Raw genomic sequence first — 11,880 nt, forward strand, 5'->3', positions numbered from 1 at the left:
CCTTCCTTCTTCTTCCCCCAGCTTTATATGCTGAGCATGATGTCATATGGTATGGAATATCCCTTTGGTCAGTTGGGGTCAGCTGTCCCGGCTGTGTCCCCTCCCAACTTCTTGTGCACCCCCAGCCTACTCACTGGTGGGGCGGTGTGAGGAGCAGAAAAGGCCTTGACTCTCTGTAAGCGCTGCTCAGCAGTAACTACAACATCCCTGTGTTACCAACACTGTTTCCAGCACAAATCCAAAACATAGCCCCATACTAGCTGCTATGAAGAAAATTAACTCTATCCCAGCCCAAACCAGCACAGCTGCCCTCATACCCACGGCCAGAGGTGGCTGGAGTAACAGGACTCGGCATCGCTGAAGGGAGCAGGTAGAGGACCAGGTCAGCAAGTGCTTCCCAATTTCTCTCTGTGAACCTGGGCTCTCTGTCACTCTTGCTTGCCAGGAAAGCACTCAGCAGTGCAGAGAGTTACACCATAGCAGTGCAGACAAGGACTGGGGAAGAACAGGAGTTAATATCATGCCATTGCAAACACAATAGTGGGATACACATGCTGGAGTACAGCCGGACAGATAACGACAGAAATCTCATAGTCCACCAATGCTGATAAAACTTCAGCTGGAATAACTGCATCCCTGTCTGGGCAGTGCCCTTCTAAGGAAACACACAGCAATTGAAAGGAGGCCAGAGGAAAGCAAGGGCTGGAAAACAACCTACCCCAAAGGCTGAAGGAAACAGGGTCGCTTAATCTTAACTGGTGAAGGATGTGAAGGGGAGAGAGGAAGTTTTCAAATAATAAAAAGCTGTTGCGAAGAGGAAAGGAATCATCTGTTCTCTGTTGCCATGGTAAATGGGATAACGGGTAATGAGCTTACACCACAGAGAGGGAGAAATTTAGGTCACCCAGTAGGAAAAACAAGGCTGGTAAGGCTAGCAAAGCACTGGTACAGATCACATGCGGGGTGGGCCAGGCTCCACACCTAGAGTTGTGTAAGGACAGAAGTGTAGGCAGATGTCAGAAATAACGAAAGCAGAGTTGGTTCCTTCAACTCCTTCACCTAAGATCACCACTAGAAGTCATCCTTTAACCACTACCCCATCATCCCAGCTGTGGATGGACACCAAGAGGAGAAAAAGTTCCCCACCTGCACAGAGGAAAGCCTGCCTCTGGCTCACCCTCTTATGTGACATGAACACTAATCTGAAGAGGACAAACAAGACCCCATGCACTGTCGCTCTGCAAGCACAGCAAGGGAACAAGGCATCATTTTCACCTTCACTGTCTAAGCTGCAGCACAAGCAAAATCCATCAGGGCAACAGTGACTATCACTGACTGACCCAAGGAAAGGGGCTGTTCCCCTTTCTTCACCAAGATCTTGGGCAGGAGGCTGCTCTGTCAAGGTGGTAATATCAGCTCACAAATAGATCTGCGAACAGTGACTGCAGAGAGCAGACGCAGATGGTCCCGGCTCTTTTTCAGTGCCAGAAACACAGGCTGTTGCTGGCAGGCCCTGCTGAAGGCAGGGGGTGGTTCACCAGGGGCCTGCTGAGAAGGAGGAACAGGAGAGATCCGCTTTTCAACACAGCAGCAGCAGGCCAGGAGCTCTGGGCCAAGGAGAGATGGCCAGATGGCTGGGTAACACACAAACACCCAGAAAGGAAGCACATACAGATGGACGCGACGAGCTGGACAGCACAGGGCAGGGGGGCAGAAAGAGGAACACAAGACGGACATGGGAGAAACTGGTCAGCTTCATGTAGAGTCACAGGGAGCTCTCAACTACACTCGCCTTATAGGACTGTGCCCCATTAGTAGCAACCATGATCATCAGAGATGCAAGACACCGCGAGGGAGAATGGGAAGCCTTGAAACAAACTGAGTAAGACCCAGCGGACAAACACGGATGCTGAGGCTTTAACCTCAGCCTGGGAAGAGGCTAGCACAGCCTGAAGGCACGACATCACACAAGGCAGGGGTAGTGTTCAGAGATGGACGTTTAATTTTCTGTCAGCAAAACAAAGAAGCAATTATCACAGTTACGAATGTTTGCTCGCATAAGGCTCAGAACTCGGGGCGGGGAAGCCAGCAACAGCTTCACCCCTCCCCAAAATACTACCAAGTGACATTAGTTCACCAGCCATACGAGATCCCAACCGATTAGGCTATTATCCCACAGCGCATTGCACTGGCACCAGACTTCGCCTAGATCAAACTGATCAGTTACATGGAGTCGATTTGGATGTGCTAAAGATGCAGCTCTAAGTGCCTGAAGACCAGGCTGCTGTCAGTCAAACAAGAGCCAAGGCGGCTCAGGCTGCCCCCACCCTCCTGGGGGCACTGGCTTACCATATTGCAAGGGGTACTTCAAAAAGGTCAAAACATGATTATCCCTGATTGAGCTACCGCTCCCATCTTTATTAAACCCCAAGAGGTGTGGGACAAGGCAAGCCATGAGCAGGGAAAGACACGGACTACACACTACAGCTTTGGTGACTTCATGTAAGTTTGGTTGTTCATGTGCTTCATTGGATTTTTGTGACAGCTTCATGGATGGACTTGGCCACATAGTCCAGGTTCTTGGTAGTCAGGCCACACATGTTGATGCGCCCACTAGCCATCAGGTAGATGTGTTTTTCCTTGATCATGTACTCCACCTGCTTAGCTGGGGAAACAATTGGACATCAGGTCAGAGCAGTGACCCCGCAGCTCAGAAAAGCCCAAAGAACCAGTCAGGGCTGCTTGAATCTTTCACAACAAGCAGAAAACTTCCAGCACTGGCCACTAAAATGCCACCTAATGCTTCATCCCTGCCTAGCCACACAGGCAGTGAGGCCAGGACTCCAGTGAGGTCCCCGAGAGATTCCTGCCTGGACTGCTTCAGCCCAGTTCACCCCCAGCAAAACCGTCCTCACCCAATCCTCCCTTCACCAGGCCACTTAGTACTTACGGTTCAACCCCGTGAAGCTAAACATGCCGATCTGCTCTGTGATGTGGCTCCAGGTGCCCGGGGTCCCAAGGGACTCCAGTCGAGACCGGAGTTCTGACCGCATCAGCAAGACCCGATCTGCCATCGTCTTCACATTGTCCTTCCTGCAGCAGGCAGGAAGCAGAGCGTGAGGACAGGCACCTGTCTGGTTTGGAGCCATCTGGCCAAGCCTGGCACTCAGGGAGACAGCTTCCCCCCCTTTCCCTCTCCCACCAGCCCTGGCAACACGTACCACTCGGCAAAGAGCTGCGGGGAAGAAAGTGTAGTTGCCACAATGCGCGCTCCCTGGGAGGGAGGGTTGGACCAAGTGGTGCGCACAATTTTCTCCATTTGGGAAAGCACACGCTGCACGTTGTCTGCATCCTTCCCCACCACAGTCAGGTTCCCCACACGTTCATCTGTGGACAAGCCAAGAGACATGAGCCATTGGTCCCACGCATCACGGCAAAGCAGAGCTTTCCCCGCCCCCCAGCATGCCAGCCCCATCTGTCTGGGTATGATGCTACTGGGCCAGCTTACTGCCAGACACTCACTGTAGAGCCCAAAGTTCTTGGAAAACGACTGTGCACAGAAGAGCTCAAAGCCCTCGGAGACAAAGTATCGCACAGCCCAGGCATCCTTGTCCAGGCTGCCAGAGGCAAAACCTTGGTACGCTGAGTCGAAGAACGGAAACAGGAACCGGCGCTGCAAGGAGGAACAGTGTTAGAGGGAAGCCCCTTCCCCACAACCTTCACTTTACCCCCCACTGTCCCCGTAGGAGGGAAAAATGACCATTGAGCTTCCGGGTGAATACAAAGGAAACGTGGTCCGGCAACACCAGACTGGGATATTTTCCTTCTACTGGGGTAAAAGAATAGGAAGACTAAAGTGGTCAATAAAAGGTCAAATGCAGGAGAAAACTGCATTTGAGGACACAGATGCACCACCTTATATCCTACTATCCAGCACCTGTGAAAAGCAGGTGCCCATGGATAATCTTTCCAGCATGAGAAACCTCACTGCAGCCCATGCCACAGAGTTTGAAAGCAACAACTCGGAGGCACGAGCAGAACTAGGATGCTTCTATCCTCTGTGCACAGACAACCAGCATCCTGTCAGCCTCTCCCTTCAACACCTGCCCTGCGCAACTCTTCCAGCTCCTGCCACATCTCATGCCATTCCCTAGAACTCATTTCGGATGCAAGCTGGCTCAAGAGCTATCTGTCCCCTCAGCACTGCTTTAGCCCCAGCAGCAGCCCATACCTTCATAACAGCAGCAATTTGCTTCCACTGGTCGGGAGTAGGGTCTGTGCCCGTTGGGTTGTGTGCACAGGCATGGAGGATGAAAATGGAGAGCTCTGGGGCTTTCTGAGGAGAGAGCAGGTCTTGGTCAGACACATAGACGAGACTAGGCACCCACAGCAGAGGGAGAGGCCCTGAGCTGCTCTGGGCACTAGCAGTCTCTTTCGCAGAGATCTGCTTCCGCAGCATACAACAGCCCAGCCAGCTGCTGACAGCACAGCACCAAGCTCAGCCCGTCCCATGCCAGTTTTACTCACCTCCATGTCATCCAGCAGCCCCTGGAGATCCAGACCCCTCTTGGCATCATCCCAGTAGTGGTAGGTTCTAATATCTCTAAAGCCAGCATCCACAAACACAGAGTTGTGGTTCTCTGAGGAAAGAAGTAATTTTTCAGAAAAGCAGGCCCCACCTCCAGCCAGCCACCTTCTCCGGTCCCAGTACCTCCCTAAATGTCACCAAAATATGCGATGGAGACACTTATGCTCCCTTTACCCCCATGGGGAAGGCCCCTCTCTCACTGCCCAGGCCCCTGCCATTCCTCCCTTGCCCACTGACCCACAGGGCTCCCTGCAAGGAGGCGACAGCACTGCTGACAGCACTCACCCCAGGATGGAGCGGAGATGTAGACCGGTGTCGCCGTGTTGTTGTTTCCATTGTACCACCGCCTCAGAAACTCCGCGCCGATACGCAGAGCGCCTGTCCCGCCCAAGGACTGAACGCTTCCAATCTGCAACAGAGAGACTTGCCAGCAGGGTCCACACAGGTCAACCTCGCTATCGGTGCACAGAGAACAAAGGTGCTTGCAAGAGTGAGACAGGATCCCAGACATGCTCCCTGGGGTCACCCCAGCCAGGACACCATCCCCTTCCAGTGGTCTTCAACCTCTTTCAGTGCTCAGGCCCATCCCGACACCTTCTACAGTTACAAATAGACTTCAGTTATTCCTGTTACTTTCTGGCACAGAGCAGATTCCCAGCTAGTAGCTTATTTCAGGAAAGGTGGTCTATTATCTGACTTCAGTTTCCCGTGGGGCAACCGTTAAAAGATGAAGGAAAAAACAAATTCCAATCACAGCCCATGTTCGGTCTTTCCCAAAAACTACAATTACTTGCACAAACAGCTTCAAGTACACGGGTTCATCAAGCAACCTACAACCAATAAAGACCATGTCAGAGAAATACCCAAATCCTGCCAAAATGCAGTTACTCTGCACATTTGTGCTCTTCTGCTCGATCTACTGTAGAGACACGCTGGGGATCCCAGCAGCTCTCCCAGCAAGGAGTGGTCTCGCTCCCTGTCCACCACCTACCCGATTCTCTTTGATGGCGGGGCTGTCATCACCCAGGGCGATCCGGGAGGCATTGGTCCGGAACTCGGGCAGGCCCAGGATGGGCAAGTACTCGTGGTTCAGGCTGTGGTTGTTGGCAATCATCTCCTCCACCTTCTTCACCACCGGCAGGACCCATGGCTGCCCCTCATCCGTGCGGTAGGCTGCGAGGAGAGGGAGAGCTGTCCTTTCTACACCCGGGGGGATGCTGGGCCTCCCAGCCCCGGGAGGGGCCTGCCCGGCCCACCGACACCCGAGGACGGCGGGCAGGCCAGCACGGGCCCGCCCCCACGACCTTGACGCTCGCAGGTGACCCGCTGCCTGCCCACCCCCCACCCCATGCCCAGCCTCGCCGCGGCCCTGTGACCTTTCGAGCCCGGGTCCCGCTGCTGCCGCCCAGCCGCTCCGGCAGGTGCCGGGGCCGCCGCAAGGGCACCGGCCGGCCTGCCCCGCGGAGAGGGGCCTCGCCGGGCCGGGGGAGGCCGCGGACTCACCGCCCACGCCCAGGTTGACCTTCCGCGCGTCCCCGTCCTCCCGGAAGTCCGCCGTGAGCTTGAAGACGGCGACAGGCGGGGCGCGGGGGACGGCGGTGAAGATGGAGGCGGCCATGGCGGCGCGGCGCGGCCCCCTCCCCTCCGCTCTGCTCCGGTCCGGTCCGGTCCGTTACAGGCGGCGCGCGGCGCCTGGAGGAGACGCTCACCTTCACCGGTGGGGCGGGGCCGCCGCACGCCGCCGCCAATCAGCGGGCCGCCGGCGGCCCCGCCCCCGCCGCCAGCCAGCGGCGGCCCTGCAGCCCCTCGGGCGGAGCGCGGGCAGCCAATCGCGGCGGGGACGCCGGCCGGCGGCGGTCGCCGCACCCGGTGACGCGAGCGGCGCGGGGACGCAGGCGCTGCCTATTGGCGGTCGGCAATCCCCCCTCCCCCCCCGGCCCCACCCCCTCCTCTGCGCGCGCCGGGTGGGCGGGCGGCGCGCGGCGGGGCCCCCCCGGGGTGCAGCGCCCGGGGGCGCGGGGTGGCGCCCGCGTGGGGCCGGGGCCGGAGCCGGGGGCCTGGCCGGGGGGTGCCGGCAGGCCCGGGGCCGCGGCGCAGGGGTGCAGAGTTGTCACAGGGGCTGCGGGAGTGCAGCGTCCGGGGGTGGCGGGGGGCGGGCGAGGGGGGGGGGTCCCGGAGCTGCAGTGATGGGAGTGCGGGGTGGTCCCGGGGGGCAATGCCCCGTGGTACGGGGTGCTGCTGGGGATGCCGTGCCCGAGGCAGCGGTGCTCCGCGGCAGTGCTCGGGGGTGCAATGCTCGAGGGGCACGGCACGGTCCCCATAGGGAACCCGGGGGTGCAGCATACGTGTGGGTGCAGATCGGCCCTGGAGTGCAAAGCTGGGGTGCACGACAGCCCCAGGAGGGCCGTGCCCGGGGGTGCAGGGTGGTGCCAGCGTGCGAGGCTTGAGGGGTGCAGGAAGGTGCCGGGAGGGCCGTGCCTAGGTGCAGTGCCCGGGGTGCAGGGGTGGTCCCAGGGGTGCGGCGACCCGGATGCGGGACGAGGACGGCTGTGGGGGCGGTGGGTGTTTCCACCCCAGGGCGGGTCACGGGGATCCTCCAGCGCATCTGCCCCGGGTTTTTAAGACACTGTCCCATTTCCCAGCCACCTGCAGGTCGGGCGCTGTGGGGTGCCCCCCTGAGACCCTCCCAGCCCCGAGGAAACCCCGGGGTCACCTGGGGGTATCTCCCCTCCCAACAAGAGCCTCTGGCCGGTGGCAACCACCGCCAAGGCGAGCCCTGCTCTGGCCCACGGGGAGCGTTTGGGATCACGTGTTAGCTCGGGACCCTTCTCCCCGAGCGCATGGCATCACACTTATCCCCAGGGAATTTCTCGCGGCGCCTTGCTGCCAAACTGCATCCTTCCCGCAGGCACAGCGCTTCCCACGGTGCCCACGGACCCTCTGTGGCTCTTGCGGGCCGCCCACCGCCCGGGGAGCCTTCCTCCAGCCGTGCGGGGACCTCCGGGGACGCCGGGCGTTGGGGTGGATGCCGTCGCGGGGCGCGGCCGGGAGCGGCAGTCGTGCTGGGGGGTGTCGGCAGAGGGCAGAGCCGGCCCGCGCATCGCGCCGCCGCCGCCGCCGGCAGGACCGGCCCGTGCCGCCCCGCCGCTCATCCCGCAACCCCCGCGGGAAGCGGCACCGCAAGGCGTGACCGGCTCCCGCCCGGCCCGGCCCGGCGGGACAGGCGGGAGGTGGCCCGGGGCTGCCCGAGCATCCCACCCGCGGCTCCCCCCGCGCATCCCCGGGGAGGGGGCTCGCTGCCGCCCGGTGCGTGGCCGGCTCCGTTAGGAACCCGCCGCCTGTCTCAAGCGGCTTTTGAAGTTTGTGGGAATCCGCCCGCGATCCTGCAGCACCTGGGAAAGGCTTCGAGGGAAACGGGAAGGACGTCGTGAACAACAGCCCCGGCAGTGCGACCCCCCCACCCCTCGTGACATAAAACACGGGGATACGGGACGGGAAAGGCCATGCTGTCCCCAAACGCTTTTGCAGACAACCTGTGTCATACACTCCCTTTGTTAACCCAGCCAAGATTCCTCTGAAAACCAGTTTGGCTCCTCGCCCCCCTCCCATGCCGAAGGTGGCTCTGCAGCCCGGCTGCCTGGGAGCGAGCCCGGGGGCACAGCCCTCGCCTCCCCCAGCTCCGGGCAGCACCTGGAAGAACTGCCCAGTGCACTTACTGCTTAGCATGAGAGCGGGGAAGAGGCAGAGCTGCCCGGCGGCACAGCAGCATGCCAACGCTTCTGCCTTCAGAGAAAACAGCGTAATGTGAAAGGCAGAGGAGCAAGACAGTAGCGCTAGACCAAAGCCTTGGCCCTGGTGGGGTTTTTAGCCTGACTCAGACAAAACCTCTGTTGGACCTTGAGAAAAGGCCAAGCGGTAAACCCAGAAAGGGCTTCAGGTCTGCTCTCTGCAATAGAGAGCCCCTGCAAATGCCTGAACTTGTCAGGGTGCTGTGAGGGCATTTCTGAACCCTACCTTTAACAACTAACCCTACCCTTAAATCTAACCCTACCCTTAACGCTAACCCTAAGCTTAACTCTAACCCCAACCGGATGAAGAGCGCTGGGGCTTCTTGAGGTCTGTGAATGCTGCTAAATGAGAGATGCTGCAGTGCTGAGCAGGGAAGCAGCTGATGAGAACAAGGGCATCAGGGGTAAATGGAGGTAGCCCACCGCAGGGTGAGTCTTGTTTTCTGCTCACGAGGAGTAAAGCACTGCACGAGTGGGATGCTGTGATGGGAAAAGCTGACCAAGGCTGCTTAGAGCATCCTATTTCTGGAGCAGACAGAAGGGCTGGGGAGTCCCCAGACTGGCAGGCTCTCACTGCACTTACTGGTTTCTAATCCTACCACTCTCCAAAGACCACTGGGATATTTGGGGACATGGCCAAGCCCTTTCCCAGTACAGAGCAGGGAAGTCACAAAGGCACAGGGGTGCTGCCTGCCAAGCCGGCTGCACCAAGCTGCTGCTTGGTACCAGCAGCACAGGCTGAGCAGTGCCAGTCAGAAGGAAAAAAATGCAGTTTCCCCAAACCAGCACCGTCTTCCTCCCCTTCCTCGGGGGCTCCTGGGCAGCCTGAGCTCAGCCCTGCCAGTCCGGTGGAGACCATCTGTGCCGCTGCCCATGCCTGCGAGGCCGGGGTCACTGACCCAGCAGGAGTTACCTGCCGGTGTGCCTGGCTGCTCCCAGCCCGGCCAGCATCCCGTGCCCTTGGCGGCGCAGAGCGGGGCTCCGCTGGGAACAGATGCAGGAACGAGACAGACAGGCACGAAGCAGCAGGCCGCCGGGCCCCCGAGCCGGGTGGCTGTGCGTTAGCAAGATCCCTCTGGCCCTGCGCTTTCATCTCCCCAGCCTACACAAAGGGTGCCACCAAAATGTATGTAAAAGCAGGAGAAACATGGGAGCCGGCCCTGAGGCAACCCTCCCTTCATCTCCTGCCTCCAACTGACAGCCAGCAATGACCTGCCACTCAACGGGAAGGCTTGCACACCTTACCCAGAGTGAAGGAGCCCCCCAGGTGTGCACTGCCGCGCCACACGCAGGCACGGCCCCCCGCACTCAGCCCCTCCTGGGAGCCAGGGGCAGGGGGGCTCGGTGGCCAGCCCAGCTCCTGCAGAGCTCAGGCTGCCACAGGGATGCAGGGACTGCCACAGGGATGCAGGGACCACTGGGGGCCAGGTGCTGCCCTCCCTGTGCTGTCGAGCCCCGCGTGGGCCTGGAAAAAGCCCTTCCTGGGAGGGTACAGACGAGCTCTGCTCACCCCACCCCCTTCACTCCCCCTTGCCAGGTCCACCCTCACACGCCTCCGGCCTCTGTCTCATCCTCTTCCTCGCCAAAGAGCCCTGCCCAGCACCGAGGCGCCCTCGATCCCAGCATCACAGCAAGGGTTTAGGCTGCCCTGCGCCGAGGCACTGCCCATCTTGGGCTGAGGCTGGGTGCAGGCCGTGTGCTGGCAGGGAGTAGAGCCGCGGCCGTTCCCAGCGGGTGCTGCGCGGGGGCTGTTTTCCCAGCCATCCTACGAATACAGATGTTTTCTCAGTGCAGGATCCAGACAGAGGAGGGTAAAATGTTTTCATTCCAAGCTCCCGGGGTCAGGTCATGGTTTGTCTAAATGGCTTTTGTTGCTGTAATTATCAGATTAGCTGATCTCTGGCAGTGCGTTTAGGGGCAGCTACATTAACTGTGGATCCTGACCCCCCCCGCCGCCACCCTGCCCAGCTGGGGCAGTGGGTTTGCAATGGAGCGATGGGGATCAGGGATGCCAGGAGAGCCAAGTGAAAGGTTCATGCTTGGTTTTGAGCTGGTACCCAGCCGGACCCTGGCCCAGGAGCAGCTGGCACTTTTGGGGAAGACAGCAGCGAGCCTCCTTGACCTCCTCAGTGCACATGATGATGCCAAGCTGGGCCTGATCCTTTCCTCCCAGTCCAACCTGCAATGCACCGCAGCCGCAGAGTCCCATCCCAGGCACCTGCCTGCCGCTGTGGCTGATGCTCAGCGTGCAGACACGGGACGGGGGCACCTGAGGTGGCCTCCCCTTGCTCAGGGCTGGTGCTCTTTGCAGGCAGTGAGCCCAGCAGGTCCCAGGGGGGTCTGGGATCCTGCACTGTGGCTGGGATGGGGGAGTGCGGGGCCAGTGCCTGGTTGCAGGGTGCTGCGAGGGGTGAGCAGTCCCCCACCAGCCAGGGAGGCGCGGGAATAGGAGCATGAGATACCAGGCGAGGCGGAGAGCGTGACGGGGAGATGAGAGAGCCGGGCGAGGGGCAGATAAAGAGGGATCAGGAGTTTCCGGCCCCCGCCAGCCCCTTGCCGGGTCTGTCTGTCAGCACCTGCGAGTGCTGATGGCACCGAGCCCTGGTGGCAGCCGGGGCCGCAGGTCCTGCCGAGGGGCACCGTCAGGGGCTGGGAAGGGGCCCTCGCTGCTGCCTTCCTGCTGCGCCGGGGCACCGGCAGCAGCTCGGACCCCAGCGTGGCTGGGGACAGGCAGTGTCCACGCACAGCCCCACGGGTGCCCCCGAGGCTGAGCCCCCGGCCACGCTGCCCTGCAGCACCCACCTCCTGCCCTCCCGCCCCCCCCCAGCCCTGCCGCACACACAGATAGGGAGTGCCAGGGATTTCACCCACTGGCACAAAAGAAAATCAGTTCCCACTCTGCTGAGCTGCAGGTGAATACGCGGGTGCTCGGTAGCCGCTCACTCGGGTACTGTGCCCACGGCGGCCGCCTGCCCCTGACACATCGTCCCACCTCCTCTCTCACCTGCTGTAGTTGAGAACAACAGGAGCTTCCCTTGAGCAAGGCAGAAGCTCTAAAGAAATAAAATAATTCCAAATCAGAAAAGACTTTATTGTTTCTCCAGAAAACAAACTATTTAAAATGTGGTTTCACTGCATTTCAGTTTCTGAAGTCTTACAATGTCGGAGCATAACACCCCACTGAATGAAGGCTTCTGGAGCAGAACATCTACATCTTCTCTTTCAACAAACATTTCAGCCTCTTTAAATGCTTCAGAAAATTTCAACACCAAAATTTTGCCTTTAAACACCATGTTCCTGAAGGAAGTTTTGGCTTCAGCAAAACATAATTTAAGAAAAAAAAAACCAAACTAGTGGAAGCTATATTCCTGGTATTTTTCCTAATTGCTGCCATGAAAGAGCTTGGTTAGCTCCAAATCCATCTTCTTTGCTTCCAGCTGAAAGCCAGAGCAGCGAGGACAAGGCCTGTGCACCCCCAAGAAGGAGCATATCCACCAACCCAAT

The 11,880-nt window shown here is 59.3% G+C and overlaps 1 protein-coding gene across 1 annotated transcript; it reads right to left on the reverse strand.

The window, feature by feature from the left end:
* Positions 1–1,979: 1,979 nt before the first annotated feature.
* On the reverse strand, positions 1,980–6,225 carry GOT1 (glutamic-oxaloacetic transaminase 1). Its single transcript, XM_050898883.1, has 9 exons — positions 6,092–6,225; positions 5,580–5,761; positions 4,874–4,997; positions 4,528–4,640; positions 4,232–4,336; positions 3,523–3,673; positions 3,222–3,387; positions 2,951–3,093; positions 1,980–2,665 (listed from the first exon to the last, which is right to left on the reverse strand). Exons 1-9 carry the CDS (start codon positions 6,204–6,206, stop codon positions 2,526–2,528), a joined length of 1,239 nt encoding a protein of 412 aa, XP_050754840.1. The 5' UTR covers positions 6,207–6,225; the 3' UTR covers positions 1,980–2,525.
* Positions 6,226–11,880: the final 5,655 nt, after the last annotated feature.

This window comes from Gymnogyps californianus, chromosome 6 (assembly GCF_018139145.2).
Source record: "Gymnogyps californianus isolate 813 chromosome 6, ASM1813914v2, whole genome shotgun sequence".
Taxonomy (NCBI): domain Eukaryota; kingdom Metazoa; phylum Chordata; class Aves; order Accipitriformes; family Cathartidae; genus Gymnogyps; species Gymnogyps californianus.